Below are 26,812 nucleotides of genomic sequence, written 5' to 3'. Positions count from 1 at the left end.
TTAAGTGGTTTCTAGCTGTAATGGTTTAAAAGAATATGGAAAAATTGGATTTTTAATAGTAAAAATTTAATGTTATAATATATTAAGATTAAAGATCAGGATAATAAGGAGGGAAAGGAATTGCTGAACTAATAAATTGAACTGGAATACAAAAAAGGGAGGTATGAGGAGGTCCGGGAAACAAGTAAATGAAAGATAAGTGATGTACAGATGGAATTATTTTTAACTGTTTTTTATTTCCTATTTTTTTCTTTTTCATTATGTAATACTGTGAAAACTTTAATAAATATTTATAATAAAAAAAAGAGATTCAAAGAACTGTAAATGGTTTTTGAAAACGATGCAGTAGGTGGAACTGGCAAGATTAACAGTAATGATTAGAGGCCAAAATGACAAAAAATAATAATCATTGAGAACTGGAAACTTTTTATCTCGTACTTAAAGAACTATTATAGCGAGACGAAAACGTGAGCACGATTTGAAATACAAGCATCAGTATTAATTACAGTGGAACGTCAGTTTTCGAACGTAATCCGTTCCGGAAGACCTTTCAACTTCCAAAACATTCAAAAAACAATAGGCGGCAAAATCCATTGAAAAAATGGAAAAACACACAGCAGGAGCCATTCAACTTCTGAGGCGCGTTCGAAAACAGAAACAATTACTTCCAGGTTTTCGGCATTTGGCTTCCAAATCATTCGGTTTCCGAGACACTCGGAAACCGAGGTTCCACTGTATTAAGATAAATAGGTTAAAATGGCTGTATTGAATGTTATACATGAAATTTACAGCTTTAAAGGGTAAATATGGAAACCACGGGAAAGGGGGGCAAGGCGGGAAATCTATGGCCAAAGTAATTTATGGTCTGTGTCAAAACCTGTAAAGTTTTTCTGTGAAAAACCAATAAAAAAGATTTTTAGAAAGAAAAGCAGAAAATTTTAGAGCTGAAATGGACTATGAGGACCAGCTAGTCCAAGTCCCTGCACCTGAGACCAACAAGCCCCCTTTTTTCTTCTCCCTCACACGAGGGAATGCAATTTCTAAAAGCAACCATCAGCAAACCCGCTATCGTCTAGAACAGTGTTTTTCAACCTTTTTTGGGCAAAGGCACACTTGTTTCATGAAAAAAATCACGAGGCACACCACCATTAGAAAATGTTAAAAAAATTAACTCTGTGCCTATATTGACTATATATAAAGTAATTCTCTTGAATAGGAATCAAATAAACACAAATCAAATAAACACAAACACTTAACATCAGTGGTGGGATTCAAAAATTTTAGTAACCAGTTCCGACATTCAAGCATGGTTTAATATTTTTTTCTTTAATGGCAAACAAAAACGTTGCGGACTGTTCTCTGCTCAGCGGGGATCGATCCGCTGATCCCCACTGAGCCGGCGGATGACAGCTCCGTCTCCGCACTGTGTGTCAGAGCCCCGCTGCTCTCTATGGAGAATCGGATGAGAGCAGACCGCCTGTCCGCTCTCATCCGATCCCATCCGATCTGATCCCCACCCAGGACGGATGGAAAATAGGGTGGACACAGTCCGGCGCCCGCCTAGTGGGCAAAAATGTGACATTATTTTTTTAAAAAATCTTTCGAATTTTTCAATTTTTCCCACGGCACACCAGGCAACATCTCGCGGCACACTAGTGTGCCGCGGAACAGTGGTTGAAAAACACTGGTCTAGAATGATTTGGACTGCAACTTCCAAAACATCTGGATGCTTTAATGTGTGTCCAACCTCAGCACATTAGGGCTTTGTCACCTGTAATAAGCCAGCCCCTCAAATTCTGCCTCCAAGAGGAATGCCTCTGTTCATATCATTTCACATCCCCACAAAAACAACACTTTTCAGAAATCAAGTGATCTATCTGCATCTGCAAACCGGGCAATGTTATACCCTCAATCTGTTGCCTTCCAGGTGTTTTGGATCACAACTCCTATCAGCACCAGCCAGTGCTCTCCATTTTCTGGGGAAATACTGGCATTTTTCTTTTTCTTTTACAATGAAAAATTGTAACGTATCCGGAACAAAAGAGGGGATATAGGGAAAGAATCCCTTTTAAAAACCAGGCACCTTTTAGAACTTGTATCTGCTCCGCTGTTGCCACAGCGGCAGCCTCAAAATAGCCCTTCCATAGTTCACATTATTTACCTTGTAAGACAAGTTGCAAATCTCAACAAGAAAGCACAAGAAAATTGAGCCTTTGCAGGCCATGGAGCAGTGTTGGGCACAAAATGGCTCCTTAAATCAAGGTTACAGTCACCAAAACAGAATGTCTAGTTGCCATTTTTGAGCAAGACGGCTCTAAAGTCTTATTTTTCAAATGATGGACTGGCTGTGATTTTTTCTCAGTTAAACATCCGGCGAGTTCAGATTACAAACTTGAGCTAGTCTAAGAGCTTTGAGAACTTAAAGAAGAAAAGTCACTTGATCCAGTGACAATCCACATATATATATATATATTGGTCTATTCAAACCTCTATTTCTTAATTGTCACTACTGCTGCTCAGGCTGCACAGGAAAAAGCATTTTGGTTCCAGAAATTCATTCTGACTGTGCAGATAAAAATATAACTGTTTGTTATTATATAGTACCTTGATGGGGGTTTTGTCTGTTTGCTTGTTCTGATAATATATTAATTGGTTCCTATGATTTTGTCTTTGTTGTTTATGTTGTTTATGTTGGTGTTTTTTTTAAAGATATTTATTAAGTTTTCACAAATTATATAATCAAACACAACAATACAAACAAACACAAACAAGAAAAAACAAGAAAAAACAAGTATACTTTCAAATCCTTATTTTCTTAAAACTTACTTCACCGACCTCCTCATACCTCCCCTTTCTGCATTCCAATTTCAAATATTTAATTCAGCAAATCCTCACCCTTAATTTTATCTAATTGTTAACCTTTCTTTTCTTTTAACTTAATCTTTACAGCTGTAATCCACTTACTTTCTAAAGCCGCATCATTTTAACACTCATTAATTTTACAATGTTTCTTAAGATAGTTCTTAAATTTCTTCCAATCTTCTTCCGCCGTCTTGTTTATGTTGGTTTTGTGGACTGTCCCTGGATAAAGAGACTTTTATTCTTTCGGTGCTCAAAGTTCTTAACCAGGCATCCCCAAACCTGACCCTCCAGCTTGTTTCTGCACTACAATTCCCATCATCCCAGACCACTGGTCCTGTTAGCTAGGAATGATGGGAGTTGTAGTCCCAAAACAGCTGGAGGGCCGAGTTTGGGGATGCCTGTTCTTAAGCCAGCTCAAGGTTGTCATTTGAACTAGCCAGATGTTGAACTGATAATCAATCACAGTCAGCCCGTGATTTGAGCCGTCTTGCCCAAAAATGGCAACTAGATATTCCATTTTGGTGACTGTAACCTCAGTTTAAGGAGGCATTCGGAGCCTAAATTATCTAACCAAGTTTCTAACACTATTGACAGTTTGTTGTGTACATTCTCTTCCATTACTGCCAAACGAATTTTACCAAGTACTTTCTTTTACCATCACTTTCTGATCTCATTGACCGTTAGCCTTCATTTTCATTTTTTCAGGGGGGAGCTCTCACCCCCACCCTCTAAAGTGGAATCCTTTTTTTCCCCTTCTTGTTTTTGCCGCTCTTTGGGGGCTCAGGGTGTCCCTTAACAAAAGAACATGAATCACTAGCTTCACTGGAGGGAAATTAAAAAAAAATCCTTCCAGTAGCACCTTAAAGACCAACTAAGTTAGTTCTTGGTATGAGCTTTCGTGTGCATGCACACTTCTTCAGATACACACATGCACACGAAAGCTCATACCAAGAACTAACTTAGTTGGTCTTTAAGGTGCTACTGGAAGGAATTTTTTTTATTTTGATTATGGCAGACCAACACGGCTACCTACCTGTAACTGGAGGGAAATTGTTATTTTTTTAAATCTGAAGGTAAATTGCTATACTGCAGTTTTTCAGCTCTGCTAAAAGCAGTTCCTCAAGGCCACCACTGATACGCACATTCAGAGCCAAACCGCGCATGACGCAGGAGATCTATTGTTGAACATCTCAATGTCTTTAAATGAAAAATAAAAAGCTCCAAGAAGCTAAATTGGCTCGGAGCAGGCGGTGCTGGGAAAGGAGGCGTTAACTCCCCCCACAATGCTTTTTAGACTGAAGTTGCCCCTATCTCCTGAAAGCAGCTATTAGTCCCACTTTAATCAAAGTGGTGGCTTGTGGGGTATCCGCATTTCAAACACACCCCATAGCTCAATAGCTCCCTGGATCCACATACAACACCATTAAGGCAAGGTATAAGTTCCACTTCACCCTCCAGATACAGTGGTACCTCAGGTTAAGTACTTAATTCGTTCCGGAGGTCTGTACTTAACCTGAAACTGTTCTTAACCTGAAGCACCACTTTAGCTAATGGGGCCTCCTGCTGCTGCCACGCCACCGGAGCACGATTTCTGTTCTCATCCTGAAGCAAAGTTCTTAACCTGAAGCACTATTTCTGGGTTAGCGGAGTATGTAACCTGAAGCGCATGTAACCTGAGGTACCACTGTATTAGTGCTAGAAACTCAGATATATAAACTAGGCGCCAAATGGGTCCTTAAATCAGAATTGCAGTCACCAAAACAGAATGTCCAGTTGCCATTTTGGGCCCAGACCAGCTCAAAAGCTGCTTTTTTCAATATGACTTTTTGGTTCCTTGAAATCAATTCTGATTGTGCAGATAAAATATACAGTGGTACCTCGGGTTACGAACTTACAGTATTTTTTGCTCTATAAGACTCACTTTTTCCCTCCTAAAAAGGGGAAATGTGTGTGCGTCTTATGAGGTGAATGCAGGCTGCGCAGCTATCCCAGAAGCCAGAACAGCAAGAGGGATTGCTGCTTTCACTGCGCAGCAATCCCTCTTGCTGTTCTGGCTTCTGAGATTCAGAATATTTTTTTCTTGTTTTCCTCCTCCAAAAACTAGGTGCGTCTTGTGGTCTGGTGCGTCTTATAGAGCGAAAAATACAGTAATTTGTTCCGGAGGTCTGTTCTTAACCCGAAACCTTTCTTAACCTGAGGCACACTTTCACTAATGGGGCCTCCCACTGTTGTCACACCGCTGGTGCGCGATTTCCATTCTCATCCTGGGGCAATGTTCGCAGCCCGGAGCAACTACTTCTGGGTTAGCGGAGTTTGTAACCCGAAGCGTTTGTAACCCAAGGTACCACTGTAATGGTTAGAATTTGTGAAAATAGTCAAGATTCAAGGATCCATGTAAAATGACATTTGGCACCTGCTTCGTATAATATAGGCAGGTAGTTGAAAAACTATTTTGTTTCCTCCGGTTTTTAATCAACACATTGTGGCTGGTTTTTGGAGCTGCTTTGGAAATGCTATTGCGACACTATGTATTGTTTGTGCTGTATTCTCTGTTTTATTGAATTTGTATGTAGCCGCTTAAAAAAGAAAAAAATCCAAGGATCTTGAAGGCATGCCGCTCCAGATGGTGGAGACGTCAGACACCATCCTGACGCCTGGGCATCTTCACTCAGTTGCATGTGGCCGACAGGCAGGTGCAAAATGTGCACGGCAAATTTCGAATGCTGGATACACACTGTGTGCAAAAATAAAACCCACCCTTTCATTATCCTGAACTGCAAGTATAACAAGAGGGTTAACTGCAAGCCTAATTAAGCCTAAGAGGAAAGCAAAGGCCACACAGTTGCATGAGTCCCTAAAGGTTGAAAGCAAAGTGTTTTACCAATGCAAACTAAAACTTGTACCAACTTCCTTAACATCAGGGTCTCTCTCTAGCTTGCTCCTTTACTGTAGGGCAGGCACGTCCAACTCCCAAGAGACTGTGATCTGCAGTGGTACCTCGGGTTAAGTACTTAATTCGTTCCGGAGGTCCGTTCTTAACCTGAAACTGTTCTTAACCTGAAGCACCACTTTAGCTAATGGGGCCTCCTGCTCCCGCCGGAGCACAATTTCTGTTCTCACCCTGAAGCAAAGTTCTTAACCTGAAGCACTATTTCTGGGTTAGTGGAGTGTGTAACCTGAAACGTATGTAACCTGAAGCGTATGTATCCCAATGTACCACTGTACTCATATTATAAAAATACCGGCTGTAATCTACCCATTGTTATTGACAGGCAATGTTGTTGAGCTTTTTTTAGACGAGGCAAAGTTGCTGAGCTTATCTGGGGAGAGCCAAAGGTTTTTCGGGGAGCAGGGTCTACCGCAATCTACCAAAGACGCCCAGTGATGTACCACTGGATCATAATCTACCTGTTGTAGGGGAACTGTTAAGCACCCAGAGTTCTTCCAAGGCAGGTAAACTCCCGTAACATTTTAAGAAAGGTTTGGCAGCTCAGAGCTAGAGCAGAAGGTCCCAAGGTCCTAAGTTCGGTCCTTGTTATCTCCAGGCAGGGCTAGGGGACAGCAGCCAAGGTTGTAGTTAGATGGACCACTAGTCTGGTTTACTATGAAGCATTTTCCTAGTGTTATGTACTGAGCTGAGTCCTAGAACAATAGGATCCAGAGTGCAGCAGTCTGATTGGTTCGCAAGAGCCACCCAATCCAGCTCCAGGTGGAAGTGAATCAGTGACCCGATTGGCCTGCAGGAGCAGCCAATCAGGCTTCTGGAGGTGGTGGATCCGCAACCTGATTGGCCTACAGGAGCAACCCGGAATTAGCCAATCATGCGAGGCCTATTGTGTAAATAATGTATATATAGCTAGACGTTTTACGGAAAGTTTCATTCATTGCTACTATGAGCTGAATAAAGAGCATGAAATTCACACTAGAGTATATTTCACCTAGGTTCCTAAGATCTGCTCGCAAATTGCATTTCTATTATCTCCTGTGCTATTAATAATAATAAAAAATACTAATCAAACACATTTTATGTGCGTCTTGCAAAGCACATTCTATGCACAGATCTACCGCTTAAAAACGTTGTGCATATACATTGCTAATGCCCCCCCCAAAAAAGTGGGGAGCCCACCGTGTTTTCAAACATAGGGATTGATGCTCCGAGCACAAAGAGCGAAGCCAACAAGTCTAAAGCCATTGTGTGGAGGGGGGAAATCCCGCCTTCCTCCTCCCCTCCAAAAATATCACCAAAAACCACCCAGAAATCGGAAGCACATCCGGACAACATCCACAGATCGCGTTTTGTGAGCGCGTTGTGCAACCCGCTCCATGTTTGCTGTCCCGAGGGGACTTGCTCCAAGAGAAGAAGTGTGGGCACAGGCAGGAAAAACACATCCCGAGAAAACAACAACTATGCATGCAGAAAAAACACGCCCCGGGAAAAGCTATGCATGCAGAAAAACACACATCAAGAAAAACTATGCATGCAGAAAAACACGCCCCGAGAAAAGCTATGCATGCAGAAAAACACACACCAAGAAAAACTATGCATGCAGAAAAACACATCCCGGGGAAAAACCATGCATGCAGCCGACCCTGAAGATCTGCAAAAGCGAAGCGGGTTGCACCGTGCAGGGCGCGCCCCCCCCCGGCCCCGCTTGCTAGCAGAGCTAAGAAAGTGCACAGAAAAAAGCACACCGCCCAACATGAGTTTCCCGATCTGGTTTTGCTGTTTTGCATCGTTACCTTATGACGGCATCCCGGTCTCCGGCGAGAAAGCGCCTCTCCGCCAGCGAGCCGAGCCCGGAGGCTGCTGGAAACACCCCGGGATCGGAGCCACTCCCCCGGCTCCGGCGCGCACGGCCGCGCCGATCATAGAGATCTTCCCAAGGAAGGGAGGCGCACGAAGAGAGCATTTCCTCGGGATCTCTATCGTGGCGATCACATGGTCGCCGGGGTCCTGGAGGAGAGAGATCGGCTGCAGCAAAGGGGGGAGAAGAGAGGGGAGCCTGGTTGGGAGGAAGGGGGTCGCCAATGTCTTTGCAGACCAGCCACGTTCACGCACACGCGTGTATCTTTGGCGATGTTGTTTCTAAGTAGCCTCGGGGGCTCAGGCTCGTCACGTGTGCACAGGGCAGTCCCCGGAAAACTCACTTCCATGATAGGGCAGGCATAGCTGTCAACTTACAGATTTGAAAATAAGGGACCAGCAGCCTCGAAAATAAGGGATTAGCAGCCAAAATAAGGGATAGTTTATACAGAAATCCGGCACTGATGGAGCCATTCTGCTTTGGCTGGGACTGACTGTGTTTTGCAGGGGGTTGGACTGGATGATCCTAAGGGTCTACAACTCCAGCCAAAGAAGAGGGGCAGACAAAACTGATGAACGACGTCGAGATGGCAAAGCTTCCCGGCAGAATTAGAAACCAGGAAGAGGACCTCTTTAATAAAGAATGGGGGAAGTTTATAATTTAGTTGAAAAGCTATTGTAAAGAGTTACATACATTGGTAGGATTGACAGAAAACTTGTAGTAAAAATTTGAACTATGGATGGACAATTGATTTATGAAAATAGAGTTCTGAAAGGGATGCAGAGGGGGAAATCACTACATTAAGATGCTGCACTGATTGGAGGGGATGCTAAGCAGCACTTCGGGGATGCCGTTGTCTTGGAGCGAGGAGTTCCATCGGCCCTTCCCTGCCCGAGAGAGGGAGGGAGAGAGACTCTCGGCCACGCCGCCCGCCAGCCCAGCATGAGGTGGTTGTGGCGCCGCTGCGGCCGCTGAAGCGCCGCCCTTCTGCGTTCCTCCCCATCCCCTCCTCTTCCTCCGGCTTCCCCTGGCAGCACGGCGGAAGTCTCGCTGCCACCCGTCTCCTCACGATGCGCCCCTGAGGCGGGAAAGGGAGAGATGGAGAAGCAGCAGCCCATGCTCTCTGTCTCTCTTGGCGGAGGACCCCGAGCCACTGCTTCCCTCCCGAGCCGGGCGAGCATGAAACCTGGGAAATTTAAGGGACATCATCAATAAGGGACAGCAGCGGGACACGGCGCTGGGATAAGGGAGTTTCCCACCAAATAAGGGACGGTTGACAGCTATGCACAGGCGTAGCCGGGGAGGGGGCAGCTGCCCCCACAATCAAGTAAATAAATAAAAATACGTAACTCAGTGTAGACATTGTAAAAAGGTTTTGATAGGGTTCCCCCCCGCCGAGCACTTGGGGGGGTCAAAAGAAAGTAATTTCAGACGACTGATGTTGAGACATTTCATTCCGAATCTGCTAGACGGAGCCAGACAGAGGATGATGATACACTCACTGATGCACCGGGCAATAGATATAGGTCATAATATAGGTATGGAAGCATAGGAATGATTGTGGGATATAAAATTTACAGCATGTTATGGTCAAAGAGAAAATAATATGAAAATGATACATCGTTGGTATCTAACACCAAGTAAACTGGCAAAAATGTATACAGTGGTATCTCTGGTTGCGCACGGGATCTGTTCCAGAGCTCAGGTCGGATCCCGAGGTGTGTGTATCTGGAGGTGCTGCTTCTGCGCATGCACACGGGGTGAAACCCGGAAAAATACTTCCAAGTTTGCTGCGCACGTATCCCAAAGGATACGTAACCGGAGGTGAATGTAAGTAGAGGTACCACTGTAAATCGAACAAGTGTTGGAAATGTAACTAGAAAGAAGGTAAACGGCGTTTCCGTGCGCTGCTCTGGTTCGCCAGAAGCGGCTTAGTCATGCTGGCCACATGACCCGGAAGCTGTACGCCGGCTCCCTCGGCCAGTAAAGAGAGATGAGCGGAGCAACCCCAGGGTCAGTCACGACTGGACCTAATGGTTAGGGGTCCCTTTACCTTTATCTATCTAGATACAAATACATTCTGATGACCAATTTGATGATGGAGCTTGTTGGGAGCTTGTTGAATTGGACAGACTTGGGTGGAGAACTCTGTGCTGTAAAGACCTAGTTAATCTGGGTTTTGAGAAGTGTTGTGTACAATAGGTTAAAAAAAGATAGGCAAAGGACCCCTGGAGAGTTAAGTCCAGTCAAAGGCGACTATGGAGTGTGGTGTTCATCTCGCGTAATATCTAGCAGGTAAGAGAACATACTGTGAAGCTGGTAGTGTAATTTATGTCTCTCAGACTCATATCAATGTATGTATTGCAATACAGTGGTACCTTGGTCCTCAAACTTAATCCGTTCCGGAAGTCTATTCCAAAACCAAAGCATTCCAGAACCAAGGCACGTTTTCCCATAGAAAGCAATGCAAAATGGATTAATCCTTCCAGACTTTTAAAAACAACCCCTAAAACAGCAATTTAACACAAATTTTACTATCTAACAAGACCATTAATCCATAAAATGAAAGCAATAATGTACTGTACTATTAAATAAATAAGACAGTATTGTAGATGATAGAAAGTAAAATTAAGTTTTTTTCTTACCTTTCACTGATGATAGTCATTGTTCGGATGGGGGGCTTTTATCCATTTCCGCAGTCACACAATCATTCAATCAATCAGTAGCTGAACTGGGTTCCACACAGTCACAAAAGCAAATTAACTGAAAAAGCCTTCCAAACAAAAATGCAAAATAAATAGCAAAAACAAAAGCACCAAACTTAATCCATTCCGGAAGTCTGTTTGACTTCTGAAATGTTCGAAAACCAAGCCGCAGCTTCTGATTGGTGCAGGTGCCCCGGTTACAATAGCTGACAACCGCATCCAACGTTCAGCTTCTGAAAAAGGTTTGAAAACCAGAACACTTCTGGGTTTTCGGTATTTGCGAACCAAGGCGTTTGAGTACCAAGGTACCACTGTATATGCAAACAGGTCTGCCAGCCTAATATTGAACTTCCATCTCATGTGAAAAGCCATTGAAGCGATGGATCCCTGTAAAGCAAAAATGGGAAACCTGTGGCCTTTTAGATGAATGTTCGACAACAGCACCTATCAATGCTAACCACTGGCCATTACACTGGTCATCCTTGCTGTGCATGCATCCATTGCAGAGACCACTCCTCTGTTTAAACATGACCAACAGCACATATTGCATTTGTAGCATAAGAATAAAAAAGGTAGATCCATATTGCAAGATGCTTATAATCTACATATAGAATGTCAAGAGATATACAAATTTAATAAACAATAATAATTGATCTGTCTGGTGCAGTAATCAAGCAGATAGTTTTCCTTAACCCCCTTTATTTATTTAAAACATTTCTGTCTTGCCTTTTAGCCCCTCACAGGCCCATAAACGTGGTTCACAATCATAAATAAAAATACAGCATGCCCAATAAAAAACAAAAGAGGATAAATCTGAGACAAATAAAAATATACACTGGCAGGGGTAAAAAAAAAGCCCAAACCAAATTAAAGCAAAAAAGGTGTCATGTTGCACCGAAAAACCATAAAAGCAGCATCCCCCAGATGTTTCCCCTGTTCTCCAGATGTTTTGGACTACAATTCCCATCAGCCTCAGCTATCATAGGCAATGTTCCCTGCACCCCAGTATCTGTTGCCTGAGGGAGCCGCCTCATTATCCCTAACCACAGAGCCAGAATTCCTAGTGATGTTGAGCAACAGACCTTGGACTTTCCTTGCAGAGGACAATTGCTCGGTCTCTCTTCCGCAGCTGAAGTTCGATTGACTGCATGGTAGGCAACTTTTAAAGACTAATATTAATTGCAATATGGCTTTCATGGCTCATGCCACATTTAATCAGTTATATCTGTTCCCTAAGCCCTACTGCATCCTGAGAACACTAAACACTGTGGCTCCAAAGATGGGGAGGTGCCATAGCTTGGTGGGAATGCATCTGTTTTGCATGAAAAAAAGGTCCCAGATTTGGTCTCCTGCATATCTAGGTAGGCCTGGGGAAGACTCCCTGTTTTAAACCCCGGAGAGCCATTGGCAGCAGTGAGCAAGATGAACCAACAGTCTGGGTCAGTTCAGGGCAGCTTCCGATGCTCCTATGAAGTGTGGCCACCAGCGCAAATTGTGAAATGTAGAGGCTTAGCCACCAGATGGCAGCAGAACCTCATTGCCTTGATTGATCAGCATTGATTAAGTGAGATGTAAGGTAAAGGTAAAGGGACCCCTGACCATTAGGTCCAGTTGTGACCGACTCTGGGGTTGCGGCGTTCATCTCTCTTTATTGGCCAAGGGAGCTGGCATACAGCTTCCGGGTCATGTGGCCAGCATGACTAAGCCGCTTCTGGCGAACCAGAGCAGTGCACAGAAATGCCATTTACCTTCCCACCACAGTGGTACCTATTTATCTATTTTGACGTGCTTTTGAACTGCTAGGTTGGCAGGAGCAGGGACCAAGCAACGGGAGCTCACCCCGTCATGGGGATTCGAACCGCCGACCTTCTGATCGGCAAGTCCTAGGCTCTGTGGTTTAACAGCCCAGTGAGGACTGAGTTTGCTCAGCTGACTGCTGCTGTACAGAGGAAGAAGGGAATATGGAATTGAGTGGCTTGAACCTGCAACAGTAGCATTCTACAGTGTCATTTATTTTTTGTAGATCCCACTTTTAAAAGCAAATTAACTGTCTTTTGGGCAGGACTTTGTACTTGCAGTTTGTACTTACTGCCTTTTGCGCATGGAAGTACATTCTAGTTTTTCCAGTTTAGCAAGTTAAAGCATGGGGGTGGGGAATAAGACTTGCGGTCACCATCAACAAATAGCAGCAGAGTAAAAAACCAAACCAAACTGGTTAAACTTCCTTTTTATGTTTGTTACAATCATTTCCAGTATGTTCATTGTCGTTGCTTTGAACAAGTTTTAATTTGTTAGCTGATCTGCATAGAATTATGGCGAGGCAGGGTATAAATAACATAAATATAATCAGTGCTTTTTTTCTTTTAAAAATGTTTAGGGGTACTCTCATTTAGATTCAAGAAAATCACCATTTTATAGTTCAGATTGGGGGAAATAAATACAGTAAATGGTCAAAAGGACAAAGATTCACAAAATGTTTAGGGGTATGCGTACCCCCCAGAAAAAAAGCACTGAATATAATAAATAAATGCATATGAAGACCTTGGGAAAAATATTTTAGAAGTCACAGGCAAAAAACAAAGAAACAGGCAGAGCAAGGTCATTTGAGTAGTCTGTGAGGCTTTGGGATTTATTCTTTGCATTACACTTTTTCGTCTTCAGTTTGACTGCTCCAGAAATGCTTTATAAGGAAGAAAAGACTGTTTCTGGGGAAGTATCTGGTGCTTAAACTTATTTGCTGGTGGTTTCAGTCTTCCTGAAGACAGCGGACTAATTTAGATTTGGAACTGTGCCTTGTTTAAACAGTCTCTGGTTGTAAAGACAAGCAGGAAACAACAATGGAGACTCTGCTCTTGGAAATACTATCCTCCTTCTTCTTCGTATTAGTCAAAACTTTCAGGGTTGGGATCCTGTGCCCCTTGATCTAAAGAAGAGAATTAAAGAAAAACATAATAATGCTTGCATTAGCAATGCTGAAGATTAATTTTAGATAACACACAAGGTTCAGTAGAAGCTAAAGTTCATGCTTATCCCAGAACATCAAGCAATAAAATACTTCACTTCTTAACTCTTCACTCTCCTCAGTAGGGAGTAAACTGAGTTGCCAACACAGACTTTACGGAAGTGAAATGCTTTACCAATGCAGTAATTCAACTGGTTTTGTTTTTTTTAAAATTGGGCCTTCTTTGTCAGAAAATGTGACAGATGGATAAATATTTGTGCCCCACCATAATTTTGTTGGATGCATTTCACATTATCATCACTATCTGTGTAAACAGGGGATGCCCACTGCTGTGGGGGGACTCCCTGTAGACAATAAGATCTTATGTGTGTCTGTGTGTGTGTGTGTGTGTGCGTGTCTGTGTGTGTGTGTGTGTGTGTGAGAGAGAGAGAGAGAGAGAGAGAGACCTCACAAAGTTGCTGCATAATGCTGCAGCACGATTGCTGACAGCAGTGACACCTTGTCAGCATATAACAGCTGCATGCACTCTGCACCGGTTGTTAGTTTGCTACTTGGGCAAGCTCAAGGTGTTACTATTACCATATGAAACCCTTAACAACTTGGGACCAGTTTACCTACGAGACCTCCTTACCTCACATGCGCCAGCTCAGAATTGGCACCACTACAGGTGACATAAATACCCATTCCACATTTGTAAGAACTTGATCGTTCAGTGTTGCAACACCTGCACTCTGCCCGTTGAGATCAAGCAAGCACTCTTGCTGTACTGTTTTCGGCACCTGCCCCAAACATTCCTGCTTAAAACAAGCCTATGCAGCCAGGTGCTTAGTAAAGTCAAAGTAACTTTTAATCTGTTACAGTATTTTAACTTCTGTATGTTTTTAAAGGGGTGTACGGGGTGTTACAGGACGTGGGTGGCACTGTGGGTTAAACCACAGAGCCTAGGACTTGCCGTTCAGAAGGCTGGCGGTTCGAATCCCCGCAACGGGGTGAGCTCCCGTTGCTTGGTCCCTGCTCCTGCCAACCTAGCAGTTCGAAAGCACATCAAAGTGCAAGTAGATAAATAGGTACCGCTCCAGCGGGAAGGTAAATGGCGTTTCCGTGCGCTGCTCTGGTTTGCTCTGGCTTAATGATGCTGGCCACATGACCCGGAAGCTGTACGCCGGCTCCCTCGGCCAATAAAGCAAGATGAGTGGCGCAATCCCAGAGTTGGTCACAACTGGACCTAATGGTCAGGGGTCCCTTTTACTTTTACCTTTACTACATGCAAAGACAGGCTCCGGCAGATGGAGCAGACGAGACCAATAGTGGGTCCAATGGTCAAGAAGGTTTCTGCACCTGCTGTAGAGGGAGGGAAGTGAGGGGTAGATGGGGCTTGTCAATCTGGGAAGTTAGCTCACCTAGAAGATGGAAAACCCTGATCCTAAACCTCTGCCGCCTTGTGGGATATTTTGGGGAGGAGAAAAAGCTCAGGAGTAAACCCTACACAAATCCGAAGTGGAGTCCCTAAGACAGTTGGATGGTGCCTTGTACAACTCCTTGCGGCAATTCCGGCAGCCAAGTTGGTGCCAAACGTATTGCTCTGCTTTCCTTTGGACCACATCAGCAAGGCCAAGAGAAAGGTCTGAGCATCCGAGAACCTCCATACACTCTACCCAAGGACACGGGTGGCACTGTGGTCTAAACCACTAAGCCTCTTGGGCTTGCCGATCAGAAGGTTGGCAGTTTGAGTCCCCGCGACGGGGTGAGCTCCCGTTGCTCTGTCCCAGCTCCTACCAATCCAGCAGTTCAAAAGCACGCCAGTGCCAGTAGATAACTAGGTAATGCTGCAGTGGGAAGGCAAATGGCGTTTCCATGTGTTCTGGTTTCTGTCATGGTGTTCCGTGTGCCAGAAGCGGTTTAGTCATGCTGGCCACATGACCCAGAACGCTATCTGTCGACAAACGCTGGCTCCCTCGGCCTGAAAGTGAGATGAGTGCCGCAACCCCATAGTCACCTTTGACTGGACTTAACCATCCAGGGGTCCTTTACCTTTACACACTGCCCAGGTTTGCGCCTTGGGAAGGACGCTTTGGTGCTGCTATCACAGCGGTTTGACTTCATCCCTGGAGATCTACTCCATTGTCTCTCGAGAAGGACTGAAGCCAACATGTTTTGTAAGAAGGGTTCTGGGGAAAGAGAAGTGGGAAGAGAGAAAGGAGGTTTAGGGCAGACAGTAGAATTTCATTCTTTTGCATACAGATAGGTAGCCGTGTTGGTCTGCCATAGTCAAAATAAAAAAATTCCTTCCAGTAGCACCTTAAAGACCAGCTAAGTTAGTTCTTGGTATGAGCTTTCGTGTGCATGCACACTTCTTCAGATATTCAGGTATCTGAAGAAGTGTGCATGCACACGAAAGCTCATACCAAGAACTAACTTAGTTGGTCTTTAAGGTGCTACTGGAAGGAATTCTTTTATTCTTTTGCATAGTATATGAACAAAACTTTTGCGTAGCTGTCACTGTTAAGTTGTGGGTGAACATATCAGACCCCACAGCGATTCTTCAAACAGCTCTTGTTTATTCACAGGGCAGAACAGAACTGAAGGGTTCAGCCAGCCTGCTTATATAGAGCTCCACTACAACGCAACTGTAGCAACTTTCTGTAACTATCCAATCACTGAACGTCACTTTCAATCCTTTATTTGCATATGTGGACCTGAGTGAAAACTGCTGGCCCAGGGTGAGAACTTCAGTACATAACAGTCACATTAACAGGTACTTTATTTTCCATATTACCTGCAGCAGTGATGCCTGGTTTTGAATATGACAGATTTTTTTTTGAGTGATCCTGCGACTTAAAAGCTTCGAAGAGGAATTTTTAACAGAAACGTATGTTTAAAAAACTTGGGTTGTGAATTTTCCTTTTCCTTTTTTTTTTGTGTGTGTGTAAACCGCTTTGGAGCTGCTTGGTGTTCAAAAAACGGCAACCGCAAGCGGCTTATAGATCCTAAATACAGTAAACAGATAAAATTGTCCTCCTTGAGCAGCCGGAAGGGGGCGCTCCTTCGAATCCCTCTCCGCGCATGCGCTTTCCGAGGTGTGTGGGGGGGGGGAGTGACAGAGGCGGCGCCTGTCACGTGAACGCCGTCCTCCTCCTCCTCCTCCTCCTGACGTCACGCGTCTTTTGCGTCAGGGCGTGGCGAAGGTCCCGGTTCCCGCGGGGCTGCCGCTGTCAGAGCAGTTGCCCGAGAGCGGGAGCTGCTTCGTGCGCGGGGCTGGGCTGGGCTGGGCTGCAGGGGACGCGCGCGCACGTGCGCACGGGAGCGCGCGCGGTTCGGGGCATCCTTTTCTCCGCCATGAAGCCCCGGCGGGTGAGTGTGGAGTCAGCTGGGCTCGGGGGCGGGAGCGCCTAGTGGTTAGAGGAGGAGGAGGAGGGGGGGGGCGAGATGGGGACCCGGGCCGGGCCTCCCTCCTCCTCCTCCTGCTGCCTGCTGACCTCGGGCAAGGGTAAGGCCAAGGCCCTTCCGGACCGCTCTCCGCAAGGCGGGGGGGCTCCCTGGCTTTCCTGCCGCCTTCCTCTCGCGGTCTCGCTTCCCTCCCTGCTGGCCTCGCCGCCTTCTTGCCGGAGGTGTTTCTCTTTGCCAGTGTTGGGGAGGAGGAGAGGGGTCGGGGAGGGCGCAGCGGCAGGGCTGGCGAAATAATAATAGTAATAGTAATAATTAATAATAATGTTTTGCTTTGAAAGCTGCAGGGGCAGGGCTGGCAAAATAATAATTATAATAATAATAATGTTTCGTTTTGAAAGGCGCAGGGGCAGAGCTGGCATAATAATAATAATAATAATAATAATAATAATAATAAGTAATGTTTTGCTTTGAAAGCTGCAGGGGCAGAGCTGGCAAAATAATAATAGTAATAATAATAATGTTTCGTTTTGAAAGGCGCAGGGGCAGAGCTGGCATAATAATAATAATAATAATAATAATAATAATAAGTAATGTTTTGCTTTGAAAGCTGCAGGGGCAGAGCTGGCAAAATAATAATAGTAATAATAATAATGTTTCGTTTTGAAAGGCGCAGGGGCAGAGCTGGCATAATAATAATAATAATAATAATAATAATAATAATAATAATAATAATAATAATAATGTTTCGTTTTGAAAGGCACAGGGGCAGAGCTGGCATAATAATAATAATAATAATAATAATAATAATTAATAATAATGTTTTGCTTTGAAAGGCGGAGCGGCAGGGCTGGCGAAATAATAATAGTAATAATAATAATGTTTCGTTTTGAAAGGCACAGGGGCAGAGCTGGCATAATAATAATAATAATAATAATAATAATAATGTTTTGCTTTGAAAGCTGCAGCGGCAGAGCTGGCAAAATAATAATTATAATAATAATCATAATATTTTGCTTTGAAAGCTGCAGGGGCAGAGCTGGCAAAATAATAATTATAATAATAATTAATAATAATGTTTTGCTTTGAAAGGCGCAGGGGCAGGGCTGGTGAAATAATAATAATAATAATAATAATAATAATAATAATAATAATAATAATGTTTTGCTTTGAAAGGCACAGGGGCAGGGCTGGCAAAATAATACAGTGGTACCTCGGGTTACATATGCTTCTGGTTACATACGTTTCAGGTTACAGACTACGCTAACCAAGAAATAGTGCTTTAGCTTAAGGACTTTGCTTCAGGATGAGAACAGAAATCGTGCAGCGGCAGCGGGAGGCCCCATTAGCTAAAGTGGTACCACAGGTTAAGAACGGACCTCCGGAACGAATTAAGTACGTAACCAGAGGTACCTCTGTAATAATAATAATAATAATAATAATAATAATAATAATAATAATAATGTTTTGCTTTGAAAGGTGCAGGGACAGGGCTGGTGAAGTACTACTACTACTATTACTACTACTAATAATAATAATAGGAGGCAGCGCTGCCTCAAAAGTGTGGGAACACCCCCACCCAAAACCCCCCACATATTTTCGTGCACAAAGGAGGCTAGTTCCATAAGGGACATTTCCTTTATTTGTTATAGTAGGCGTGTGTTAGCAATATATATAATATATTTGTGGAGAGGGAACCTCAAAGAGAAATATTTTGATTCCCAAGTGAATTTGAAGAGGATTTCCTTCCTGCCAACTTGCAGGGCTAAGGCTGCTTGGTAGCCACAAAGAAGCTGGCAAAAGAACTTTGGTTGAGGGTGTGGGGGTGCAGGGAGGGGAGGAGAAACAGAATATATATATATGCACGTGAATGGAGGATTTTCAATACAATGACTAACCTGTACTAACATTCGCTTTTCATCAGGTGAGTCATAAGGTCCAGACATGCAAAATCTTATATACGCCTCTGTTATACCCAATTGCAATTTAATGTATTCCTGTTATGTTTTATGATTTCCCTGCTATTGTAAGTGAGCCGGAACTGGTCTGTGACCGTAATAATAAAAAATTCAATTCAATTCAACACCAGCACAGAGGGCATTGGCTTTCCACACCAGGGCTAAAAAGGATCGCAAACTCTAATCTTTCCACAAAAGTAGTTGGTCAGATTTGCTCCAAACCCCTCTTCGCTGCGAGAAGTGAGGTTACAGGGAACCAGGCAGAGGGCCTTCTCGGTGGTGGCCCCCGCCCTGTGGAACGCCCTCCCATCAGATGTCAAAGCGATAAACAACTACCTGACATTCAGAAGACATCTGAAGGCAGCCCTGTTGAGGGAAGTTTTTAATTTGTGACATTTTAGTGTATTTTTCATCTTTGTTGGAAGCTGCCCAGAGTGGCTGGGGAAACCCAGCCAGATGGGCGGGGTACAAATAATAAATTATTATTATTATTAATTATTATTATGTGCTTTAAAGGTCTAGTGTATATGCAGCCTCATCACCAAAGGGTGAAAAGAGGGGTTTGGAGCAAAGCGGCTGGGTTCCTTCCCCATTTCAGAAGTGGAAAGAGGGGAAAGAGAAAGAGAACGCCTGTAGGACCACTTTTGAGGAGGAGGGCAGAGCCTGGGCCAGTCCACTCCAGCGGAGATCCCTCTGTGGGCCAGATTATGTGCGCCTGCAATTTTCTGCATCTGCGCAGACGCGATTTCCGGTGCCACGGAAGCAAGTCCCTGTGCCGTGCTGTGCCACTTTAGCGCAGCGCGCGGGGGCTCGCTGAGCAGGCAGCTTGGTTCAGGGGCAGCTCGTGGGCTGGTTAAACAACCCCTGGGGGCCTCTAGTGGCCCCTGGACCTTTGGTTGCCGACCCCTGGGCTGGGGAGTGGAGAGGGAATCTGTGGCACCTGAACGCTGATGCAAGGAAATAGGAACTTAACAGACGGAGGAAAATAAAGTGGAAGTTTTAAAATACTGGCTGCTGCTTCTGTTCAGTCAACCAGGAACGTGCTTGGGTGGCAAGATTTAAGACGCACCAGCAGCAGTTTACTGCAACTTGTGTCCTGATGCACAGAAAATGAAATATATTTATCACAATTCAAAGTGTTGGTGCTGACCTTGAAAGCCCTAAACGGCTTTGGTCCAGTATACCTGAAGGAGCGTCTCCACCCACATCGTTCAGCCCAGACACTGAGGTCCAGCGCCGAGGGCCTTCTGGCGGTTCTCTCCCTGCGAGAAGCCAACTTACAGGGAACCAGGCAGAGGGCCTTCTTGGTAGTGGCGCCCTCCCTGTGGAACGCCCTCCCACCAGATGTCAAAGAGAACAACAACTACCAGATTTTTAGAAGACATCTGAAGGCAGCCCTGTTTAGGGAAGCTTTTAATGTTTGATGTATCACAGTATTTTAATATTCTTTTGGAAGCCGCCCAGAGTGGCTGGGGAAACCCAGACAGATGGGCGGGGTATAAATAATTTATTATTATTATTATTATTATTATTATTATTATTATTATTATTATTATTACATGATTGGTGGCAATAGTGATCTGCTTAGTCTGAGAATATATAAGGAATGACTCACTTGGCAAGAGCATGCGCCTCTTCATCTCAGGGCCATGGATTTGAACCCCACATTGGGTGAAGATTCCTGGGTTGCAAGGCGGTTGGACTACATGACCGTCACAGTCTCTGCAAGTCTGTGATTCTGCAATGCAGATTTGTTATGGACTGTTACAGTTTAAACATCGAAAAAGAATGAGTAATGGATTTGGCGGAGCTGCTTAAAAGGAAAATGCTGTCGGTTTAAATAAAAACGGCGAAACATTGGAGCTTTTCCTGGCTAGGCCCCAACTCTTTTAACCAGATGCAAATACTTGGTTGCTATGTGGGTAGACTCTTGTAGATGAGAAAAATTCCTCAGATAGTAAATGAACTTTGCGCCGGTTGCTGGAAATATATAAATGTAGCCGCCAGCTGAAGCACCTTGGGGGTACAGTTCTGTAAGTGGGGTGTCGCTGGGGGAGGGAAGCCCTCTCTCTGGTTTCTAACCACTTCATCTCAGTTGACAGAAGGGCTTCTTCAAATGATTATAATGCAAGGACAGATTGATGTGGAAGCAGAGATTCTTCCAGGTACCCAAGCCTCAAGTTATGTCGCATTGGAGAATCTTGTTACTAGCCTGTGCAATAGAGTAGAGCAGATTGGACCAGCCATTTCTCCCTTTCCCAATTGCCACTCCAGATACTGCCCAAAAAGTACACAAACATTCCCAGTGCTTCTCTTTTTAACATGCCCTTTAGGACCCTGCCTTCTTTGTGAAAGTGGTTATTTGGAGAAAGTTGTTTGCCCAGAGCTCTGCAAGAAGAAAGTAAGAAAATGAAACTGTTTGGCAACTCTGGTGAAACTTGGAAGCAATTTATCTGTTTGCTGAGCTGAGTGAAGTGCGAGTAGATAAAAGAAGATAGCAAGCAGTAAGAAAGGGACCGAGGCTTGCAGGGTTCTGTTTTTCTTTTTGAAGAGAATGGTTTGCATTATACATGTTTTTTGTCCATGGAAGACTTAACTTTTCTTCCCAGTTACTTTCTGTAATTAAATGCACTATGAATTTTATGATAATGGTCCCTGCCAGAGAAACCTGAAATTAACTTTGCGTGGACCTTTTTGTGTGAAGTGCAGGAATTAAATTGCATCCTTTAAAATCTAGACATGGGGTGTCAGTTGAGATGGGATGAGGTGAAGATTGCATAAGCTGATCAGACTACTAAAAATTACTTTAAACTTTTCTTTGCGGACTTCAATATAAATATTTTCAGGGTGGTTCATACTATTACCAGAAAAATAGTTGGCCCAGACATGTCCATATATGTGTGTGTGTGTTTTCAAATTTAAACAAATCCATCCAAATTATTTAAATTCAATACATTTTCCCAAAAAGTAATTACTGTATTTTTCGCTCTATAAGACGCACCAGACCATAAGACACACCTAGTTTTTGGAGGAGGAAAACAAGAAAAAAAAAATTCTGAATCTCAGAAGCCAGAACAGCAAGAGGGATCGCTGCGCAGTGAAAGCAGCAATCCCTCTTGCTGTTCTGGCTTCTCTGATAGACACGCAGCCTGCATTTGCTCCATAAGATGCACACACATTTCCCCTTACTTTTTAGGAGGGAAAAAGTGAGTCTTATAGAGCAAAAAATACGGAAGGTTTCCCACTCCCGTTGCAAGCATATGTCCATTAAATTCCTGAGGTTACTGATTCATTCTTCTTTGATCACCTTCTCAACCTTCTGTTAGTTTTAATCCATTTTCATAGCCAGTCGATTTTGGCTCAGACATGTCCTCAGTGCTTTTAAAGCCAGATGTTCCCCTTTTACTCAGTGTTTAGGGTAGCTGGGGTCTTTCAGGGGTAAAAAATGCGTAGCAAAGTACATAGAACTAAGCCGAGTTATGTACAGCTTTGTTCACTCTTTTTCTAGGAGAAGAGAAGTCAACTGTGAAGGCAGAACAAGCAGCATGATGGATTCAAAAGACCTTGTCCTGAACAAATCAACGGCAGACCAAGTCGGTCACCGCATTGTAAAAGTTAGCTCAGGCAAACATTACTTCTGTGGCTATTGTGCAGCCATCACAAATGTCGCCGTCACCTTCCCTGTCCAGAAAGTCCTCTTTCGGCAGCAGTTGTATGGTGTACGAACCAGAGATGCAGTACGTCAGCTGCAGAAAGATGGGCTCAGGAATCTGTACCGTGGGATCCTTCCACCGCTCATGCAGAAGAGCACAACCCTGGCAATCATGTTCGGCCTGTATGAGGACCTGTCTTCCGTACTCCTGAGGCACATGAGCGCGCCTGAAATTTTGACCCGCAGCTTGGCAGCTGTGCTCGCTGGGACCACGGAAGCGGTCCTGACCCCCTTTGAGCGCGTTCAGACACTTCTGCAGGACTACAAACATCACGACAAATTTACAAACACTTACCAGGCGTTCAGAGTTCTCCGAGACCATGGGGCCAGGGAATATTACCGGGGGTTAGTGCCAATCCTCCTCCGGAACGGCCCGAGCAATGCTCTCTTCTTCGGTCTCAGAGGACCTATCAAGCAGTGTTTGCCTGAAGCCACAACGTACAGTACTCACTTGATCAATGATTTTATTTGCGGAGGTCTTTTGGGTGCTATGCTGGGGTTCCTCTTTTTCCCGCTGAACGTAGTAAAAGCTCGCATGCAGTCACAAATCGGCGGGGAATTCCAGTCCTTTTCCAAGGTTTTCATGAAGATTTGGCTGGAGCGTGACAGGAAACTGACGCACCTCTTCCGAGGCGCCCATCTGAATTATCACCGGTCTCTGATTTCTTGGGGAATAATCAATGCGACATATGAATTCTTGCTCAAATTATTGTGAAAAGTGCTTGTGGAGTTCATTTTCTCGGTTGGGCGCCAGACAAACACAGAACTGTCAATTTCCAGGGAGAAATCAAACACACTAACAACACTGAACTCCAGCATAATAGTTAATCCGTAGGTAAAGATGCCAGTTTTAAACAGTGCCTACTTAGCTCAAAAAATAATTGTATTCAGTCATATTAATGGCCTTTCAATCTGTGGGTGCGAGTGAACTGAACGGCTAGAACAATTGTTTGAAAAGTTTCCTCGGATATGCCTGAAGATGGATTTATTTGCTCCAGATCACCGTCAACTATTCTCACACTCCTAGTCATCCAGAGAATGCACTTTGAAGAAATGTGTAAATGGGCGGAAAACTGATATTTAATTTGTCGCTTGGCCCTTTTGGAACAAACAGTGGCATGCTGTAATAAACTCCCAAGATGTTTCAAGTCTCCCTTTCCCCACTTTTTAAAAAATTATTATTCCTTGAGCAGAGACTGCCAAATTTTGAACAGATATCCTTTCCCCCAAACCTTAAGGTTCTGTAATAGTTGTCAAATTGCTTTTGCTAGACTGTTGATGCAAATGACACCTTGTCGAGATTTCGTATTAAATTTCAGAAACTGAATTCACTGTAAGCTCAGTGGTGGGAGTATCTGTTTAAAAATAAATAGGTGTGTGTCGCTGGAAAAGCGAGGAAAGCTTTTAAGTGCCCTTCATGTTACACTGCCACCCGACTTGTCAATGTGGTTTTTTGTGTGGCTCTTCATACTACTAAGTTTTGTTGCGAGTGAATATACTTCTCCGAAGGGTTGTTTTAAGAAGGATGGTGCGAATGACAATTGGTGCAATCCAACCAAAATTATGCATTTTCCCCATTGAATTCCCCAGTGATATTTAAACTGCTTTAGCTTTTTCGGTGGGTTGTGGTCTATTTGTTAATACTTTCTACAATTCTGGCATAGCTAATTGGTATTCGGATCTGAAATGTTATGTGCTGTCACCTAAACTTTGAATGCTCTAGTTAAGCAAGGCTTTATGTGCTTGAATGAAAATGACTTACCCAGGTATTGCAATCTTCAGGCTATTTCACAGTGGTTGAATTTAAATAGCTCTTTTCACACGCTGCTCAGGCTTGTTTTATGTTGGGAATGTGCCTCATTCACAGCCCCCTCACCTGTATCTCATTCAGTATAGAATCAATACAGGTAGGTCCAGTTCATGAGATCCGTCCACTCACTTTACAACAGAGAAGTTGTTGACTCAGGCCTTGCAAATATATATATATATATAAAACTCACATCAAGCGTGCGAACTGGCCCATAGTTCGGTACGAAGGACCATGCATGCATGTAAAAAGGACATAAGCTTCTGCAAGCTGATTTTCTGTGTTTATTCAATCATGCTAATAAACATTTCTCTGCGCATTGGAATTCAGGTAAAAAGCAAAAGATGAACAGAAGCAACCTAAGAGGTTTCAAGTCAGAGAGGAAAGCATGTCTGAATACCAAAATAATGCTCTTAACGGGGTGGGGGAGGGTGAAATTATTTTGTATAGGTTTTTTTTTTAAAAAATGCAAATAGGAGTTAATATTTTCCTTATTTGTGGTACACAGGAAAGCTTTCCCTAGCTGAAGTGATAATCCTCCAAGCGTTTATCCTCAGAGTGAGGGTTTTTTTTAAAGTGGAACTAATATCTCACTATTGAGATGTTGTGGTGTTTTTTGTTTCGTTTTTTACTTTATGTTGCCTGTTGTCAACCTGAAAATTGCCCTTCAACAGCCGTTTGTGAACCTATTTATCCTATTTCTTGATTCTTGTACTGTACCAGTGTATACTGTTTAGCCTCACAGATTGCCAAGCACAAAATGAAAGAATGTTTGATATTTTGAATGTTGTGATTATCTGCATTTAAATAAAATGTCTGTTGGAATGTTTAGCTGGTAAAATCTGATTTTACCAGTGTGTTTTTTATTTTTTTGATATCTTTCCCTTGATGGAATAAACAAACATGAATTTATTTGCTGCAATGAAGTAGACTAGCATTTTTCAAACATTATCTTACAAGTTTAGTCCATGTGAGATTAGAAGTATCTTGAACACTTGAAAAAGGAAGGCAATGAAGAATATTGTTCTTGTTCATAGAATCATAGAGTTGGAATAGACCACAGGGGCCATCGAGTCCAACCCCCTGCCAAGCAGGAAACACTCCTGACATATGGTTGTCAAGCCTCTGCTTAAAGACCTCCAAAGAAAGAGACTCCACCACACTCCTTGGCAGCAAATTCCAAATTGTCAGACTTCCCTTTCTTCTTCTCAATTTATATTGCATTGTTAGAAAATAATTGCATAAATAGCATAATGTCCACGAGTGAGTTTTGGGGTGCGGAATTCTGTATAACAACATGGCGGAGTAGAGACTATACTATCATATTTAGAAACTTTCTCAGTAATAATGGGCATAGCCATCAGCTGGGCAATAACACAAGAGTTAGGTACCACCATGGTAATTGTCTGCCTCTTGCCCAGTTCATGGGGTTCAAATCTCACTACAGCCTCACTGAAGTTAGAACAAAGCCCTCGCTCAACAAGACCTTGGCTACATTCAGCAGGAAGGTTGGTAGTACAATAGCTTTGTAAACAAGCGTTTTGGTTTCCCTGCAAATGTCCTGGTCCTCAAACACTCTGTACTTCAATCAGGAGAAAGCTGAACTCGCAGAGCTCAGGCGATGCTGGATTTCATCTTCCAAAGCAACTACTCTATTCCGAACTTAAAAATGGTAAGCGTAATGCTGGTGGTCAACAAAAGAGGTTCAATGACTCTCAAGGCAAATATAAAAAAATGTAGTATAAATACCAACAACTGAGAACCGCTGGCCTGCGAGTGCTCCAGTTAGAGAACAGCCTTTACAAAAGGGGTCGTGGGCTTTGAAGATGCTCGAACTCAGGATGAAAGGGAGAAAGGTGCTAAGAGGAAGGCGTGCTTGGCAAACCCTCACCCTGATCAACTCCCGCTGGAAATGTCCCCACTGTGGAAGGATGTGTGGATCCAGAACTGGCCTCCACAGTCACGGACTCACTTTTAAAACCATATATGTAAGACAATCTTACTCGGCTACGGACGATTGCCAGAGAAGAAAGAAGACATTCAGCAAAACATGCATCCATTTTCTTCTGGTTTCCCAAAACTAGCTGTGATTATGGACATTGATATCAGTCCCATGCTGTGGCTTCTGCAAGTTCCAAAACTATATGATGAGACTCTGGATCTTCTGCTGTTGAGTCTGATGGCATCATGGCCTGGCTAGGCATTAGTGATTTTATCCAAAAAGAAGGCCACAAACCTATCACAGCAGGTCACTGAGGTTCTAAGCCTTCTTAACTGTGGAAACTGGTTCTTTCAGTACTTGGAAAAGCTCCACTCTGGAGAATGCAGAGATCTATTTGCTGCCATCAAAACCATGGAATGGGTATTTAGGTGAAGCTTAGAGTTTACTTAGGGTGGCGCTGTGGGTTAAACCACAGAGCCTAGGACTTGCCGATCAGAAGGTTGGCGGTTCGAATCCCCGCGACGGGGTGAGCTCCTGTTGCTCGGTCCCTGCTCCTGCCAACCTAGCAGTTCGAAAGCACGTCAAAGTGCAAGTAGATAAATAGGTACAAGTAGATAAATAGGTACCGCTCCAGCGGGAAGGTAAACGGCGTTTCCGTGCGCTGCTCTGGTTCGC

At 43.8% G+C, this 26,812-nt stretch overlaps 2 protein-coding genes across 2 annotated transcripts in view; one reads left to right on the top strand and one right to left on the bottom strand.

Moving 5' to 3' along the window:
• The window catches only part of FBXO10 (F-box protein 10), a 38,828-nt gene extending 30,758 nt beyond the window's left edge, over positions 1-8,070 (bottom strand). Inside the window, exon 1 of the mRNA XM_082204673.1 lies at positions 7,603-8,070. The gene's annotated coding sequence lies outside the window, so the exon portion shown is untranslated. The remainder of the gene's footprint in view (positions 1-7,602) is intronic.
• Positions 8,071-16,760: 8,690 nt separating this feature from the next.
• On the top strand, positions 16,761-25,020 carry SLC25A51 (solute carrier family 25 member 51; the record flags this gene model as incomplete). The annotated part of the gene is given in 3 exon segments (XM_082205140.1): positions 16,761-16,791; positions 16,794-16,821; positions 22,185-25,020. Coding segments are annotated over 3 exon segments (978 nt in total). The 3' UTR covers positions 23,104-25,020.
• Positions 25,021-26,812: the final 1,792 nt, after the last annotated feature.

The sequence above is a fragment of the Podarcis vaucheri genome (assembly GCF_965113315.1).
Source record: "Podarcis vaucheri genome assembly, chromosome: 17".
NCBI lineage: Eukaryota > Metazoa > Chordata > Lepidosauria > Squamata > Lacertidae > Podarcis > Podarcis vaucheri.
The sequence above is the reverse complement of the archived record's forward strand: the minus strand, read 5'-3'. Positions and strand labels throughout refer to the sequence as shown.